This window comes from Poromitra crassiceps (genome assembly GCF_964638095.1).
Source record: "Poromitra crassiceps genome assembly, chromosome: 19".
Taxonomy (NCBI): Eukaryota; Metazoa; Chordata; class Actinopteri; order Beryciformes; family Melamphaidae; genus Poromitra; species Poromitra crassiceps.
Genome location: NC_139646.1, coordinates 2,746,123 through 2,765,330, shown reverse-complemented (window position 1 = coordinate 2,765,330; position 19,208 = coordinate 2,746,123). Strand labels below are relative to the sequence as shown.

At 43.4% G+C, this 19,208-nt stretch overlaps 1 protein-coding gene across 2 annotated transcripts in view; it reads right to left on the bottom strand.

Moving 5' to 3' along the window:
- Positions 1-4,040: 4,040 nt before the first annotated feature.
- The window catches only part of tsc2 (TSC complex subunit 2), a 46,864-nt gene continuing 31,696 nt past the window's right edge, over positions 4,041-19,208 (bottom strand). For both annotated transcript variants that reach the window (XM_083655726.1, XM_083655727.1), the window contains 14 exons: positions 18,953-19,111; positions 18,583-18,695; positions 16,899-17,153; positions 15,843-16,112; positions 9,001-9,164; positions 7,472-8,100; positions 7,070-7,148; positions 6,900-6,986; positions 6,555-6,741; positions 5,821-5,960; positions 5,426-5,504; positions 5,209-5,300; positions 4,908-5,006; positions 4,041-4,675 (listed from right to left, as the gene is read on the bottom strand). In XM_083655726.1, coding sequence (XP_083511852.1) covers positions 4,505-4,675; positions 4,908-5,006; positions 5,209-5,300; positions 5,426-5,504; positions 5,821-5,960; positions 6,555-6,741; positions 6,900-6,986; positions 7,070-7,148; positions 7,472-8,100; positions 9,001-9,164; positions 15,843-16,112; positions 16,899-17,153; positions 18,583-18,695; positions 18,953-19,111 — 2,524 coding nt within the window. In that variant the 3' untranslated portion in view covers positions 4,041-4,504. The remainder of the gene's footprint in view (positions 4,676-4,907; positions 5,007-5,208; positions 5,301-5,425; positions 5,505-5,820; positions 5,961-6,554; positions 6,742-6,899; positions 6,987-7,069; positions 7,149-7,471; positions 8,101-9,000; positions 9,165-15,842; positions 16,113-16,898; positions 17,154-18,582; positions 18,696-18,952; positions 19,112-19,208) is intronic.

Here is a 19,208-nt window from a genome sequence, read left to right as displayed (position 1 = left end):
ACTCTTGCAACAGTAAGACTGAAAGCAGACAATCAATTTATTTTGTATATCTCAGTTCATGTGTTGATTTTTCAGTTATGTCGTCTGTCCACATATTGTTGTAAGGAAGCTATATTGTGTTTTGGATCACCATGGGTACTTGTGATCTTTTCCTGAAAATAGTCATGTGTTATAAATATGCATGCAGACACACACACACACACACACACACACACACACAGATATACGCACATGCAGGTATATACATGCCAAGTAACACTGTAGATACAGACGCTCTTAATGGTAATGCTACAGCTACACACATTCAAACCCACTGAGGTACAACAGAAAACACACACACACACACACATACACAAGGGTGGTGGGATGCTAACGGGCTGACACGCCTCCATATCCCAGTAGCCAGTTCTTCAGGGTTGAAATGTAATAGTGCTCTGCATACAGCAGTATGCAGTATGCATACACATACTGTATACTGCTATATGCAGTATGAGTATGCATACACATACTGCATATAGCAGTATACAGTATGCATATAGCAGTATGCATACTGTATACTGCAGTATGCATATATCAGTATACAGTATGCATACTGCTATATGCATACTGTATACTGCTATATGCAGTATGAGTATGCATACACATACTGCATATAGTAGTATATAGTATGCATATAGCAGTATGCATCACTGTATACTGATATATGCATCACTGCATACTGCAGTATGCAGTATGCAGTGAAGGAGAGGGACAGAGATTAAGGGGGAAGGACAGAAACAGAAGTGAGGAGGAGGCAGAGTAAAGAGTGCAGATTATTAGGAATTAAGGAAAAGAAAGATGAGATGGTACACAGTTACAGAGACAGTTAAAGCTATGAGTGAGAGGGATTTGTCTTCACTTGGACTTACGGTACTGAACGTTAAGCTACGACTCTTTTGAATCCTTCAGGAAGTAAGTGAGGATGCATTAAAATTGACGCTGATCTTTTCAAAAATGTCATTTTGTGTTTCATTCGATATGGTTGTAATTTAAAAGCACTTTTGTTCTAATGTAGATTGTTTTTTTATGAGGTATCGTGGTGTTTGTGTGTTCTAAAGTAATAAGCTTGTTATCCAATAGAGAAAGCTTCACTCATACTGTATCTTAACCATAAGCGTTGCCAAAGCTTTTGCGTCATTTATGCAGCCCAGAGTTTTACCATACCAAGTCATTCATTCATTCATTTTGTACTTAGCACTTTATTTCCTAATGGAGCTGATATCCAATGCCATATTTAACTCTTGTGTGTCAGGTTTTAGTTTCAGATATTAACAGCTACATTATAGAACCATCCTGAGTATATCAAGATATTGAAGCAACAGCTAGCAGTTGTGTTGTGTAATTTTGTCTGCTCTTGGCTGTGCTTTTTGAGTTGTTGTTGTTGTGTTTTGTTTTCCTGATCAACATACTTCCTGTGTCCAGTGGGCAGATCTCAGGGACCCTACTTGTTCCCCTAAACCTAGAAGGTAAACCAGGGCGTGGCATTACTGCCGCAAGAGACAAAACTGGGGGCGCACCAGGTATGGCGAGAATTTTAGTTTAAGGGATGATTATCGGTTAGAACCATAGATTAAATAAAAAAAATCAATCAATAAAAAAAAGGTTAGAACATACTGCTGTGAAAGCTTTGGACTCCTGTGGCTATATGAACACCAGCTTTCTTCACTCGTCCAAAAACCAGTAAGATAGTGTCTTTGTGTTGGCCTCCTGTGTTTTGAAAGTAATAATATAAAAGAGGACCAATATGTTGCAGAGGTACTGAAGCACAGTAATAAGTGTACCCTTCATAACATACGTATGTAGTGTAGGCCCCATTTCTCCCTCTTCTAAGCACCCCTCACCATCATGTGGCAAATGATCAAAATTCTCCCAAACATATTTCATTTTTGGAGCTTTTTGCAACTACAGTATTCTTCACAGTAAGCCGTGTGAGATCCCAGCATGTTTCAGCATCTCCTATAAAGAAATGTAAAAGATCCAACTTCATCTATGTAAGTACATATATGTATATATTGGTGCTTTTTGGTGTATATATTTTTGCTTTTCATGATCAGTATTGTTTATGTGCTGCATCGGAATATACATAGGTCAAGCACTGGTGTTGCAAACCCAAGGTTTCACATCTCTTTAATCTCATTGAAGTACTACACAAAGCCATAGATCAATTATTTAATACAGATCTTTGATAAAAACTAACAAAAACATGGCCGATGTCTCAGTGGAGGAAACTCAGCCAGGTTCAAAATAATAATAATGCCCCACTGGCTCCCATGTACCTGCTCTGTCTGTACAGTGTGTAACAGGATAGTGCCAAAGCCCACCTACATGTTTTCTAGTTTGTCTTTGTGTTGTATGGTATAGCATACTTTGTTTTCAATCCCATGCTAAATCAAATGTGTCATTGAAGATATTTGTCTGTGTTCTGTTTTGTATCATACTGTATCTCACATATCTATATTTTGCAGTTGTAGCACTTCTCATGCTTTTGCACTTGACAAAGTCAAATAAAGAGTTTGACAGCTAAAATATGTATACTGAATTATACTGATAATAGTTTTGGTGTCAGCTGCTGGTATTTGGACCCACATGTAGGCTGAGGTCATTTTTCTGTTTTTTACAGATTATGAAAGTGCAGATTGTAAGCTTTCAAATGATGTGTGTCACACATTGTAATATGAAAAGAAATGAAAGCAACATTCAGAGATAACGGCCCCCAAAGTTGGAGACGCTTTTCACACCAAGGCAGCCAGGTAAGGGGGGACTGGACAACAAGAACTTTTCTTTAACAAGATACTTATTTACTGATTCTAAAAGGGCTGCATTTTATGTGGACTGGATAGTTCAAAACCTAAACTTAATGGGGGGGGGGGGGGGGGGGGGAACATTTTCAAAAAATACACTTTTCTCATTTTCTGGGAATTACAATCGGCCTACATGAGGTACCTTCTCCTGGGGTGTGTCACAGGAATGGCCATGGATTCTGTTACCATTAGCCTACATAAATAATGTAAGATAAATCAAGCTCCAAATGATTGCAGTAGCTTTGAATTTAGAAACTGAGATATATCCACAGTCTTGAGATTGTTTTAGAGAAAACGATATGAAAGAAACAAAAGGAGTATCCGTTATGAGGCTAACTTTAGGCAAATATGATAATGTTTCAGTGTCACTGTTCAGGCCGTGCTTTGGAGTCTTGTCCAGGTATTCGTGACTCGTGAGTCTGGCCCATAGAGATAAACAGTGTGTATCTCTATCCCATAGAGATAAACTGTCTATCTGTATCACATCTAGATCCCATAGAGATAAACACTGTTTATCTCTATCACATCTATATTTACTTTACTTTATTTCATTTGGCAGACGCCTTTCTCCAAAGCGATGTACATACAGAAAATAACAAGCATAGATCATGTAACATACATAGTGGAAAGCAGAGATAATGAAAAGATAAATACAATAAAAGAACCAAAAAAAAAAAAAGACAGTTGAAGGTCCGTGGGCAGCATGTAAGGGAGATGGAGAGGGAAGGTTAGGGGGAGGTGAAATGGAGAAAAGAGATGAGTTTTTAGCCGATTGCGGAAGATGGGGAGATTCGGATATCCCATTATATCACATCTAGATCCCATAAAGATAAAACAGTGTTTATCTCTATCACATAGAGATAAACATGGTCTGACCCGCTGACTTAAAGATTAATGCGGTCTGATTATTTAAACAATCTTTGAGCAACAGTTGTACCAAAAGTTTGTGGCTTTGTTATTGTTGTGGAGGAATCTTACAAATTGGACGTTGATGGTATAAAACTATAAACACATGGAAAAATGGCCATGGATTCTGCACCTGCGTTACTTCCTGCATCTTATTAGACACAGAGGTTGGAGGAGATTCAAACTCATTTAGCGTTCTTGATCATTGCACTCTGCTCATGTGGTTGAGTTAATAAGAAAGATTAAGAAAGAGCACAAATCCAAATACCACACTTTTTTCCCCATAGTCTCTCTTTATTCCACACACACACATATTTACACACAAACGCACACTGCTTCCAAATGTAGTGTTACCTACAGCTTTACTCATCTCCTGTTACACATCAGAAATATCTTGATTAGCCCTAAAAAGTGCAAAGCGTTAGCGTTTCAAAATCTTCGAAAAATATGCAGAAATCACCGTCTTCATATATCAATACTTCAGCACAAAATAATACGCCTGTGTGATATCGTGAAGTTCAGAGGTTCTCAATTATAAATGCAGTAATCCAATTGGTTCATGTCAAAATCAGTGTGCATACATCTTCCTGGATTCTTTCACACTTAAAGAGGAGAAACTAAATTTGCCTCGGCTCTAAGACAGGTGTGTACATGTCTGGTTGTGTGTGTGTGCGTGTGCGTGCGTGCGTGTGTGTGTGTGTGTGCATGTGTGCGTGCGAGTACAATAAACGTCATCCCAAGAGGTGAAGGGATATCATCTAAACAAAGTCTGTGAAATCATCCACTGTAGAGACGAGTCTCTTCCTCTGACCCGAGCCTTCTGCGTTTGCCGCCGCGCTGCTCTGTTGATATGCAGACTTATTCTGCTGGGTGTGTCCTTGGGTCAGCGAGATGCCCGGGGTCGGCCGCGACTGAATGTCCTCCTGGGCCTGAGCCAGAGGCAGGGAGAGGAGACAAGGTGAGAAGAAGCCAGAGGCAGGGAGAGGAGACAAGGTGAGAAGGACAGAGGGAAAGAGAGATGACATTGGAATTTACGAGCGGAGATAAAACGGTCAATCAAACTAACAAAAAGAGTGCATAGGTAGAGAGATAAAGAACCTTTTACCTTTGTGTGTGTGTGTGTGTGTGTGTGTGTGTGTGCGTGCGTGCGTGCTCATTTACCCGGGTCCTGATCCTTTTAATGTGTCGTAACCTCGCCAGCCACTTGGAGGCGTACGCATCGGAAGGGTTTGCTCTGTACTGATGCACCAAAGAAGCCATCTGGGGGAGAGACAAGGACAGAAGGGTGGAGTGAGTGTGTGTGACCGAGTGACTGTGCATTAGAGAGATAAAGTGAGTGTGTGTGACCGAGTGGTGCGTTAGAGAGATAAAGTGAGTGTGTGTGACCGAGTGGTGCATTAGAGAGATAAAGTGAGTGTGTGTGACCGAGTGGTGCATTAGAGAGATAAAGGAGTGCACTTACATTGGCATGCAGGGCCATCTGTCGGACCAAGAGCGGCAGGTTGCGGTCCGAAACAATCTTGGCCAGCGTTGTGTCCACTAACCCCTCCAGGTCTGAGAAGGAGCAAGACGAGGGTCGAGACAAGTAAAGCAAATAAAGAGAGAGTGACAACGAGAGCGACAACGAGAGCAGGCAGAAGATGGAACTTTTTAGTCTGTCCAGTCAACCGTTGTCTCACCTTTGCGACACTGGAGGGTGACGAGGTTACATTCATAGTCCAGTGGTTTTATGATGACTTCTACGAAGTTGAACTGACCCTGTGTTGGAGGGGAAGAGAGAGGCACGCTGGAGTTGGGAGCACAACGTATTCACTACTTTTTACGTGAAGACACTGTCTAGCATCGTGTCAAAACGCTTCTGATGTTTTTGTGCTGTTTTTTTTATGTGAAGCAATGGACCGTAGCACTGTGCCCAAGATCACTTCCCCCTTGGGGACAAAAGCCTTTAACCTGACGCTGCCAGATGGGGGCGGTGTCTTGTGAACAAAATACCGCCCCCGTCTGGCAGCGTCAGGTGAAAAAGAGTTTACTGCACATTAGTTTTGTGTGTGCGTGCGTGCGCGTGTGTACGTACTTTTATGGTGCCCAGTTTGTACTCCTCTCCAGAGTCGTTGTACACGACCATGACAAAATCATTGCCGATGTGACGCTTTTTGTTGCAACAGCCCTTGTCGCTCTCCCTGTTTGGCATCAGTGTGGCGATGTGGAAGATCGCTGCAGAGACAACATCCATGAATACCAGGCGTACAAAGAGAGTATGTGTTGTGTGTGTGATACTCACTCACAACTGAAAGACATCGCACACAAGCACAACATTGCTGAACCCTGAACCCGGTCCCTGAAGATCATCAAAGACACAAACCACCCCCACAACAGTCTGTTCTCCCTGCTACCCTCAGGGAGGAGATACAGGGTCCCAAGAGCACGCACAAATCGCTTGAGGGACAGTTTCTTCTCACAGGCCACGAGACGCCTTAACATAGTGTAGTAGCCGTACTGTACCGCACTGCAGCTGCTACCATCACGTATGACTAATGCTCAATAGTATGTTTAATTAGGTATATGCTACTTGCACCTAACAGAATGTTATTATGTTTAATTATGTTTAAAGTATGTTCATGCCATTTGCACTATGGGCAGTGAATACGCCACCGTCTGTGGCGTGTCTTACTGCTTTATTGCTTGTTGCCTCTTGTTTTTATTTATTTATCTTTTATTTTTTGCACTATTTTGTAACGGAGCCTACAGCACAAGAATTTCACACGTGATACTTGTACTACTCTCACAAACACGCGCCCACCCGCTCACCCTGCATGATGTCGTCGTGCCAGCAGTAGGTGAATTCTCCATCGTCTCCGTACTGGTCGAGCCCGCCGAGGAAGATCTGGTCGGGGTCACAATCTTTCAGATGGATGAGTTTGCCCAGGCCCGTCAGGAAGGCGGCGTAGCGGTTCGAACCGTACTCGTTCGACAGGATGGCGACCTCGTTGTTTACCTGGCAGAGTTGAGATGTTGAGGGTGCAAAACTCAAATGAGACCGTCCATTAAGTGACAATAATATTCAATGATGACAATCAGATTAGATAAATAATTTAGAGAGAGGAACTGAGGACACAGGAGTCAGGGGAGACATCTGAAAGGTGTCTGTCTCACCTGACCAGAACCTACGAACACCACTCCGATCTTATGGGTGTCGTAAGGGGGCATCTGATCCAGTACCTTCACAGCACGGTCGATCACCTACAACAGAGGATGAACATAGTTTACAAATGCATTTACTGCTCAGGAACAGATTCCAGCTAGACTGAAAAGGACCAACTGACCTGAGTTTTGGGCAGCAGCAGGGGTTTGTTGGCCTCGTTCCCAAAGAAGGGAGAGTGATAGAGCTGGAGGAAGACAAAACTACAGAGAGAAAGACGGAGAGAAAAGAGAGATGTTTGTTATGGGTACCACTTTAGGTTTGTACGTGTTATTAGCTTATCACATCAGTTGGGGTTTTCAAAAACTGGTTGTTATATGTTTTTTTCACTGTGTCAATTGAGTAATCTAATTATTCAAATTTAGGCAGTAGATGCTAATTCCTCTTGGACCAAAAGCCAGTGGAGCCAAGATTGGCTCTTGATTGCTTCTGCGGGCTCTTCATACCCAAATGTGGGCTTTAGGTACAAACAATAGATGCTGTGTTGATGTCCTTTGTTTATCAGTGTTGCGTGTGTGCGCAGCACCTTGGGCTGATCCCAGAGATCTTCTCTGTGTTGCTGGGTCCAGGGCGGCTGTGGTAGGAGTCCCTCTCTGTCCTCCTCTCTCTCCTGGAGGAGGGGGCCGACACAGAGATGGTGTGACCCCGGGGGCGGTGGCCTCCACCGGGGGAGATGGGTCCAGGCTGGACGCTCGCCGCTGTCGGAAACTCCAACTTCATCCTCGCTCCTCCTCCACTCTGGGGCAGCACGGCGCACGGAGCTTCACCCCCTTGATTTGGACCTCCCGGTCCATTCCCCTCTCCTCCTCCTCCACCACCACCACCCTCCACTTTCTCTTTCTCCAGATGAGGCTGTTGGGGCTGCGGTCTGCCCTCTGAAGGGGCCCTGGGCCGGGGTGCGTCGTCTCCTCCTACCGCGGTCCCCGACTCTATAGCGGCATTGGAGAAGGCTTCGGGCAAGGTCTGGAGCTCAGGGGAGGAGCTGGACTTGTTAAGCCCCTGGCCCTGGGACTGAGTGTGGGTCTGAAAGGGAAGCTCGGGCCCCTGGCTGCCCGGCGTGGAGGGTCCGAGAGTGGGCTGATCGATGGGAATCGCTCCCTCGCTCACCTCTTCCAGAGTGGACTTGTCATCGTCCTGACTGGAGGTGGAGGAGGACTGGAGCAGAGAGATAAGATAAGACGAGTTGAATAAAAAAAATAACAGAGGAGACAACGCTCTGCATAAAATGGCAAACTGTCATTGCGTTATGGCCTTTGGTTCGGCGTTTATACGAGCCGCAAATGTGATTGAAAACGCTGTAGTATGCATGCCCGGCCAGTAGGGAACGGTGTAACTTTGCAATACAACACCACAGAATAACACCACATGCTACACGTACTGTAACACACAAACGCTTCCTTCTACATCACAGTGTAGAACAACAAAGCAAAAACAAAACACTCCGCTGAACACAGTATGGAGATACACTGCTGCAGATTGTTGGACTACTTGGTTGCATTAAAGAATAAATACCCAGTAAAGCCCTATCAGAAGATAATTTCGCTAAGTTTTGTGAAACATTGGCTGCTATTTCAATTGTAAATTTCCTTCGTTGAATTAATTAATATGCACGAACGTTAATAGCGGGCACTAATTGCCCATTATGTATTTTTAGCAACTCAACATCATACTCTGGTGTCACGATAGCTTGTTGAATGCGCCATTGTGCCATTAAGGCTATATTATTGATATATTGATTGATTGATTGATTGATTGATTGAGGTGAATGTTCCTGTTGTCTTTCATTGTCTTCCATGTGCGAAGTGGGGCCGTGTCGTCACAGTTTTCACAAGAATTGCATTTTGTTACTTCACATGGTGACGGTAAGGAGGGTGGCATTATCAAAGAATTCCACTTTGGAAACTGGTTTCACTTTTTTGTGTTTACAGGCCCCAATAACGCTGTTGTCATGGAAACGGAAGGCCCAAATGCAACGAAAATGTGCGGTTTTATGCAGAGAGCGTTGTCGTGTAAACTGGGCCTAAGCATAACATTGGTGTGTTGTTGACTACCTACCCTGCTGAGAGTTCCAGGGGGCGGGGTCTTTGTGAACTTGTCAGCAGACATGAATATGGGCTCAGAGACCATTGGTTCAAACTCCTCACTCTCTGGCCAATCAGATGGGGAGTGTGCCGAGGTGGAGGTGACCCCTGACCCTTCCTCCAGCACCACCACCGAGTCTATAGCAAGAAGACACAGCAAACAAACATGTGGGTATAGGTGGACACACACACACACACACACAAACACACAGTTCTACACCAACTAAGGTGCACCCACAACCACCCACCCCCCCACTCACACACACACGCCAGTGTTGAGTCCACGTTTCATTACACAATCATAAAACACACAAATCAAAACACTCCCACCTCAAGCATAAACAAACAACTGTGAATTTAAATTTTGACAGAAACACCACACACACATTCTCATCTGACCATTAAATGGTCAGTAAATTTTACTCTACTTGGTCTAGAGCAGGGATGTCAGAGATACCTACCAAAAAACAAAGGAATCAACAAGATGCTGTCGAAAAAGAGAAAGGTTGACACGGAATGCAGGCAGTTTCAAGAGAAATGGAAAGAGCAGTATTTCTTTTGTGAAGTAAATGGGTAAATGAGTCGAATTGATTTTAGTAAAAAAAAAAAATCTGGCCCCCATGAGGTCTCAGTTGAACAAATCCGGCCCTCTACCTAATATGAGTCTGACACCCCTGATCTAGAGTCTAGACAGACGAAATCTAAATTCTAGCCAAGTACATTAGAAGGCAAAGGAAAGACAATTAAATCACGCTGACAATATGAAACAAAATCAGATGCATCTACATTAATCACCAGGTGATGAAACAAACTCAACTGGCAGACAAGCAAATAGACACACGTGCGCACACACACACACACACACACACACACACACACACACACACACACACACACGTGTGCACACAAACAACCTAAATCCATCCTACAAACACTGAATAATAAATTTGTGTTTGGTTTGCTCGTCTGAAAACTCTGAAAACTCCTCTCTTGCCAGACTGGCCTCTACCACCAATAAGGTGAGAACAATGTATTGTACTTGATGAGGTCTGAGCTTTCCTGTTGACAACAGAAGGTCACAGGTTAAAGTCAATCTCGGAACACGTTCAGGAGGACCAGAGTGAGAGGTCGCACAAGAGGATTAGAAGGAAAATCAACAAGGGAGTAAAAAAAAAAATCATTGTGATTGGTTGATCCTAGTGCAGTCACGTACATACATTCAGCCGTATCATTGGCTCGTTTGTCGCTTTGATCCTCTCCCATAGCTCAGTCAGCTGTTGACGACCCTCCCTCCATCCCATGTTAATAATATAAGATTGATGGGTAAAGCAGAAATGCAGTATAATATATTCCGTCACTTGTGCCATTTTGGAGCATAAAACAGCTTGTTTACCACGAGGAGCCGAAACACAAAGAAACTCACATGTGAGTTTCTTTGTGTTTGTGTACCTTACTTGATTGATTGATATATTGCCTAGTTTTACACTACAAGACTTTTCCCCCCGATTTCACACAGGATTTCCAGTTGGCCTCAGTCTGTCTTTGTTGACTCTAGTCTTGTTGTCTGCAGTTGTTGTGCCAGTCGTGTTAGGGTATACTGGATACAGATCTGTTATGGTATACTGGATACAGATCTGTTAGGGTATACTGGGTACAGATCTGTTATGGTATACTGGATACAGATCTGTTAGGGTATACTGGATACAGATCTGTTAGGGTATACTGGGTACAGATCTGTTATGGTATACTGGATACAGATCTGTTAGGGTATACTGGGTACAGATCTGTTAGGGTATACTGGGTACAGATCTGTTAGGGTATACTGGATACAGATCTGTTAGGGTATACTGGGTACAGATATGTTAGGGTATACTGGATACAGATCTGTTATGGTATACTGGATACAGATCTGTTAGGGTATACTGGGTACAGATCTGTTATGGTATACTGGATACAGATCTGTTAGGGTATACTGGATACAGATCTGTTAGGGTATACTGGGTACAGATCTGTTATGGTATACTGGATACAGATCTGTTAGGGTATACTGGGTACAGATATGTTAGGGTATACTGGATACAGATATGTTAGGGTATACTGGATACAGATCTGTTAGGGTATACTGGGTACAGATCTGTTATGGTATACTGGGTACAGATCTGTTAGGGTATACTGGATACAGATCTGTTAGGGTATACTGGGTACAGATCTGTTAGGGTATACTGGGTACAGATCTGTTAGGGTATACTGGGTACAGATCTGTTAGGGTATACTGGATACAGATGTGTTAGGGTATACTGGGTACAGATATGTTAGGGTATACTGGATACAGATCTGTTAGGGTATACTGGATACAGATCTGTTAGGGTATACTGGATACAGATGTGTTAGGGTATACTGGGTACAGATCTGTTAGGGTATACTGGATACAGATGTGTTAGGGTATACTGGGTACAGATCTGTTAGGGTATACTGGGTACAGATGTGTTAGGGTATACTGGGTACAGATGTGTTAGGGTATACTGGGTACAGATCTGTTAGGGTATACTGGGTACAGATCTGTTAGGGTATACTGGGTACAGATCTGTTAGGGTATACTGGGTACAGATCTGTTAGGGTATACTGGATACAGATCTGTTAGGGTATACTGGATACAGATCTGTTAGGTATACTGGATACAGATCTGTTAGGGTATACTGGATACAGATCTGTTAGGGTATACTGGATACAGATCTGTTAGGGTATACTGGGTACAGATATGTTAGGGTATACTGGATACAGATATGTTAGGGTATACTGGATACAGATCTGTTAGGGTATACTGGGTACAGATATGTTAGGGTATACTGGATACAGATATGTTAGGGTATACTGGATACAGATCTGTTAGGGTATACTGGGTACAGATATGTTAGGGTATACTGGATACAGATCTGTTAGGGTATACTGGATACAGATCTGTTAGGGTATACTGGATACAGATCTGTTAGGGTATACTGGGTACAGATATGTTAGGGTATACTGGATACAGATATGTTAGGGTATACTGGATACAGATCTGTTAGGGTATACTGGGTACAGATATGTTAGGGTATACTGGATACAGATATGTTAGGGTATACTGGATACAGATCTGTTAGGGTATACTGGATACAGATCTGTTAGGGTATACTGGATACAGATCTGTTAGGGTATACTGGATACAGATCTGTTAGGGTATACTGGATACAGATCTGTTAGGGTATACTGGGTACAGATCTGTTAGGGTATACTAGATACAGATCTGTTAGGGTATACTGGATACAGATCTGTTAGGGTATACTGGATACAGATCTGTTAGGGTATACTGGGTACAGATATGTTAGGGTATACTGGATACAGATCTGTTAGGGTATACTGGATACAGATATGTTAGGGTATACTGGATACAGATCTGTTAGGGTATACTGGATACAGATCTGTTAGGGTATACTGGATACAGATCTGTTAGGGTATACTGGGTACAGATCTGTTAGGGTATACTGGATACAGATCTGTTAGGGTATACTGGGTACAGATCTGTTAGGGTATACTAGATACAGATCTGTTAGGGTATACTGGATACAGATCTGTTAGGGTATACTGGATACAGATCTGTTAGGGTATACTGGATACAGATATGTTAGGGTATACTGGATACAGATCTGTTAGGGTATACTGGATACAGATCTGTTAGGGTATACTGGGTACAGATCTGTTAGGGTATACTGGATACAGATCTGTTAGGGTATACTAGATACAGATCTGTTAGGGTATACTGGATACAGATCTGTTAGGGTATACTGGATACAGATATGTTAGGGTATACTGGGTACAGATCTGTTAGGGTATACTGGGTACAGATCTGTTAGGGTATACTGGGTACAGATATGTTAGGGTATACTGGATACAGATCTGTTAGGGTATACTGGATACAGATCTGTTAGGGTATACTGGATACAGATCTGTTAGGGTATACTGGATACAGATCTGTTAGGGTATACTGGGTACAGATCTGTTAGGGTATACTGGGTACAGATCTGTTAGGGTATACTGGATACAGATATGTTAGGGTATACTGGATACAGATCTGTTAGGGTATACTGGATACAGATCTGTTAGGGTATACTGGATACAGATCTGTTAGGGTATACTGGATACAGATCTGTTAGGGTATACTGGATACAGATCTGTTAGGGTATACTGGATACAGATCTGTTAGGGTATACTGGGTACAGATCTGTTAGGGTATACTGGATACAGATCTGTTAGGGTATACTGGATACAGATCTGTTAGGGTATACTGGATACAGATCTGTTAGGGTATACTGGGTACAGATCTGTTAGGGTATACTGGATACAGATCTGTTAGGGTATACTGGGTACAGATCTGTTAGGGTATACTAGATACAGATCTGTTAGGGTATACTGGATACAGATCTGTTAGGGTATACTGGATACAGATCTGTTAGGGTATACTGGATACAGATATGTTAGGGTATACTGGATACAGATCTGTTAGGGTATACTGGATACAGATATGTTAGGGTATACTGGATACAGATCTGTTAGGGTATACTGGGTACAGATCTGTTAGGGTATACTGGATACAGATCTGTTAGGGTATACTGGGTACAGATCTGTTAGGGTATACTGGGTACAGATATGTTAGGGTATACTGGATACAGATCTGTTAGGGTATACTGGATACAGATCTGTTAGGGTATACTAGATACAGATCTGTTAGGGTATACTGGATACAGATCTGTTAGGGTATACTGGGTACAGATCTGTTAGGGTATACTAGATACAGATCTGTTAGGGTATACTGGATACAGATCTGTTAGGGTATACTGGATACAGATCTGTTAGGGTATACTGGATACAGATCTGTTAGGGTATACTGGATACAGATCTGTTAGGGTATACTGGATACAGATCTGTTAGGGTATACTGGATACAGATCTGTTAGGGTATACTGGATACAGATCTGTTAGGGTATACTGGGTACAGATCTGTTAGGGTATACTGGATACAGATCTGTTAGGGTATACTGGATACAGATCTGTTAGGGTATACTGGGTACAGATATGTTAGGGTATACTGGATACAGATCTGTTAGGGTATACTGGATACAGATCTGTTAGGGTATACTGGGTACAGATATGTTAGGGTATACTGGATACAGATCTGTTAGGGTATACTGGATACAGATCTGTTAGGGTATACTGGATACAGATATGTTAGGGTATACTGGATACAGATCTGTTAGGGTATACTGGATACAGATCTGTTAGGGTATATACTCTACTGGGTACACATTTCTATTTTGACACTTTTGCGCTGAGCCCAGAGTTCAAAATATCTCAACGCTCACCTACTTGTCGCTGACCTTTCATGAGCACAACCGATCAGAGGAGAAAAGAAGATGGCCGGTGCTCACCTCGTGCTGTTGCTGCTCACCTCTTGTCCTGCAGGTTTGCGCTCCACTCTACCTCGCGTTGAGAAAAGTGCACTTTTCGCTTATCATGTGAAGGGGGCTTTAGTGTAAACTGCCTCCAGATTTCTAGTCTTCTAGTGTAAACTGCCTCCCGATGCCAGTCGGAGCCACAAAGATTATATCAAACATGTTGGAATTTCAAAGTGAAAAGTCTTGTAGTGTATATTGCCTCGTCTGAGTCAGTTGTGTCGTGTATTTCAGTCCGTTTTTTCAGTCGTGTTCAAAAATCTTAATGATCCAGTCTTGTAGTGTAAACTCCCCCGTCTTTTCAGAATCTGTTAAGATTTTCAAAGTCTTCTAGTGTCTCACAGGCAGGGGGGGAGAGAGGGTATGGGGGAAGGCGGCATACAGTACATGTTTGCTTTGATCTGGGGGGAGAGTATGAGGGAAGGGGGGGGCGGGGGCACACATGTGTTAGACGGTACCTGCCCAGGAAATACTCCTGTGCAAACTGCCAGGGGCCGGAGGGCCTGGAGGGCCTGGGGGGGCAGAGCCCAAACCCAGAGACCAGAGAGAGCCACACACTGCAGGCAGGCAGGGAGCCAATGGGACGGGTTGGCACACGCCGCCACAATACACCGCAGCCAATCACAAACCAGCATGGTGGTGTTGAAGATGAAAAAACATGAAAACAAAACTAATCAGGAACAAGAACAAAAATGTAAAAGACAGACCAGTTCAAAGAAAAAAAGGATGTAAATGAATTACAATGAGAAGAATGTTGAAGGAACGTGAAGCAGAGTTCACAAGGTCATGAAAGATAAGATATAAAGATGAGAAGTGTGTGTGGGGGGGGGGGGGGGTGAACCCCAGAGCAAGAAACCAATCAAACAACAGCACAGGTGACAGGACACACAGGTGACAGACAGGACACTGAGCGTCGATGAAAAAGACTTAACTTCACTTAACTTGACCTGAGCCAGCGCAGGCTGCTGCTCTACTGACCTGAGCAGAGTATTTACTGAGATCATCAAACCCATAAGCAGGAGGCGAGGACAGAGGACAGGCAGTCATGCGGACAGGATGGCCAATCACGCGTAAACATCAATTCAATTTCTATCCAGTCAGGATGTGCTGTTCCATTTATTGACAATAACACCAGGTGGGAGTTCTTTTCTAAATGAATAGTACACACAAAACCTCAGGTACACTGCCTGCCTGTCCTCTTCAATGCCACACTTCCTGCTCAGCAGGAAGCTAAATGTCAATGTTTTTTGGACCTCACCTGTATGGATTTCAGCTGCAAGCAATGACAAGATGAAGACACAACTCTCTCTCTCCCTCTGTCGCTTACTCACCGGTGTTGGAGCGCTGGATCAGGTTTGCCTTCCCTCCTGCACTGCTGTGTATTTGGGGAAGGGGTTGAGAGATGGGGGCGGGAGCTGGGGCTGGGGCTGGTGGGGGCGGGGCAGCGGTGCTGGCCGGGGCACTGGCTGTCTGGGCGGGCGGCTCCTTCACCCCCTCCATCGCCATGAGCACAGTGGAGAGCTCCTGCAGGGGCATCATGCCCAGCTCTGAGGAGAAGGGACTGGGAGGGTTCTCCAGAGACATCAGCCAGCTGGTGTTACCTGCACACACAGACACCAGTACAACAACAGTAGATCAGACCAGTGGGTTCTCAAACTTTTTCACTGCAAGGACACCCTAAACGGACAAAAATTTGACCACATTTGATAAGATTTTTTGCTTTTAGATGTTTTATTACAGAAAGTGTATGAAACCCATGAGCAAAACAGTCCTACATTATATCCCTGTGTTGCTTATGGATGGAATTATAGTGAAAATAAATTATCCCCTTTTTTGGTGGGTACCCGCTGGAATCCCCTCAAGGACCCCTGGGGGTCCCCGGATCCCACTTTGAGATCCACTGGATTTAGACCACTGGATTAGACCACTTGATCGACGGATAATATCTCTATACATCTATTGCTCATCGTTCCTCCTATCTGTAGAATCATCCATCATAGTGTCAGCAGACAGTCTTTAAGACAGAATTTAATATTAGAACAGCTCAAAACAGAAAACTGTGCTGATTGACATAAGCCTGATGACTTGTTGTAAGCGTATCTTCTTTGAATGAGTGACTTGAATGCTGATGATGGACAGCAGCGACAGATAGGAGAGACGGAGGCTATTCAAAGATTGAGACAAAAATCACACAAACAGCTAAACCCCGATGGGTTAACTGAATAGTGAACAGCAGTACCTAGATCTCTTCACTCTATAGTGTGTGTGTGTGTGTGTGTGTGTGTGTGTGTGTGTGTGTGTGTGTGTGTGTGTGTGTGTGTATGTGTGTGTGTGTGTATGTATGTGTGTGTGTGTGTGTGCGTGCACGCGCATGCATGCGCGCCTACCAGACGGCCGTCGTATAAAGATCTCCGCCCAGCCCTGTGTGAGCATGGGGACAAACTCAGCCAGGCTGGGATTGCCTCTGAGTGGCGGGGGAGCGGAGGAATGGGTGAGAGAGGCGGAGGAGGAGGGAGGACCCAGGCCATCCAGGGTGGGGGGGCCGGAGGAGGGGGGAGAGAGAGGGGCGGCCAACTCCCCCTCAGAGGGCGACACCAGTGGACTGAGACTCTGGGCAGGACCGGCACGCAGTGCGTGGCCACCTGGGAATATAGGTGAGAACAGGAAGAGGAAGGTCATCATCATCGCCATAACATTTGTCAACTCCTTCTGCTTTCGATGAGAAAACCAATTACGGTACTTTTTTTGTGATTAATTTTTTTTATCAATTCAAATGTTAACCAAACAGTTAGAAAAACATAACAGCATCTAAAAAAAACAACACAAGACACAAAATGCACCCCCAAACACAAACAAAATCACTCAAACCCCCCCCACCACCACCACCACCGACACACACAAACAAGGGCCCACAGCACTACGTATGTATGTATACCCCGCCTCAGCCAGTACAAAAACTCAGCACTCTAGAACCCATTTTGACCAGATCAAAAACAAGGAGCATCAACAAGTGAATAGTCCCAAACAACCCAACAATCAACAAAGAACAAATAAACAGAACCTAGCTACCTGGCCCCCGCACATGGCTTCAATAAATGTGCTCCATGACGTAATGTGATCTACTTTAGCACCATGCATGAGGGCCACCAACATCTCCACGGCAGCCAGGTCCACAACAGAGGATACCCATTGTTGTTCCAAGGGCAGGATATGCAGAGTCAACCAATTCACATGACTCTCTTTTTTTTTTTTGCTGGATCAGACATGTGTACCAGTGACCAAATGTACTTGTTGCATCATGTACTCTTTTGTAGAGCTGGGTATTGGTTCAAATTTCAAGAATCGATTCGATTCCGATTCACAAGGTTGCGAATCGATTAATTTCGATTCGATTCGATTCGATTCGATTCGATTCCGATTCGATCAATTTCAATATTGATTTGGTTAGTGATACCAAAATGTGTTTTTTGAGCTGTACCCTGAATTACATGACTGTCCAGTTATGTAACATAGGGGTTCCCAACCAGCCAAGTAGATACATGGGAAAAAAAGTTGCAGACCTGTTGTCAATTTTAATGGTTTTAGTTACACATACATGTATATTTACTCACCAGGTGGTGACAAAGGGTAAATAACAGCCTTTTCATCTGTCAATAAAGACACTTTCACAATTATGCACAGTGATTTGATTTCAGCCTATATAATTTCTAAAAGTAGATATTAATGATCAAACATTTCCATTCATGTAGCCTACAGTATTTATGTTTTTGTTTCAACTACAAACATAAATAAACGTCAACTTGAAACTATGTTTCAACTACCACACACAGCATAATATTTTACCCTGTTTATTTAAAAAAAAAAAAAATTAAAAAAAACTTTTAAAAAAAAACGTAAAAAAAAACGTAAAAAAAAAAAAAAAAAATCGATCTCTGGACATATGAATCGATAATCGAGGATTAAAATGAAAATCGATTAAAAATCAGAGAATCGATTTTTTGAACCCAGCCCTACTCTTTTGGTGACTGCCAGAAAAATGGTGACATTGAAGTGGATGCAGAGGAGCATTACCTGACATGGAGCGGACACGGATGCGTGTGGCTCTGTTGATCTGCTGGCTTGACTGAGACTCCAGTTTGGCCGGAGCCTCTTTGGTTATACGGGTGTGTAGAGATGGATCTGACCTACAGGACAAGGAAAAGAGAGATGATGTCAAAAAGCTTTAAATCTGAAGAATTCTATTCTTCTATAGATGTCTTAAAGCTTGCTGGTGGTGCTTATGTTGTAGTCATGTTCTTCTTTGCATTGCATTCTGACTCTGAGATACATTTGGATTTTGATATGATTATTATGTCCTCAATCGAAAATCCAAATAAAGAAATACAAATGTGTGTGTGTGTGTGTGTGTGTGTGTGTGTGTGTGTGTGTGAGAGAGAGAGACCTGGTCATTTCCCCTCCTCCTCCAAGCCGTTCAGCCATGTCCAGGCCCAGCAGCGCCTGCGTTCGGACGCCTCCGCTGGTTGTGATGGTCACCAGCCTGTTCCCCACGAGCCAGGTCATACTGCGACCCCCCGCTAACAAGAACTCTGCAATGGGAGACCTGGGAGGACAGTCAAAGAGGTCAAAGGTCATGATCCCCACAGTGCTTCATTCAACCTGTCAGAATTATTTTACAACCAATTATTATTTTTTACATC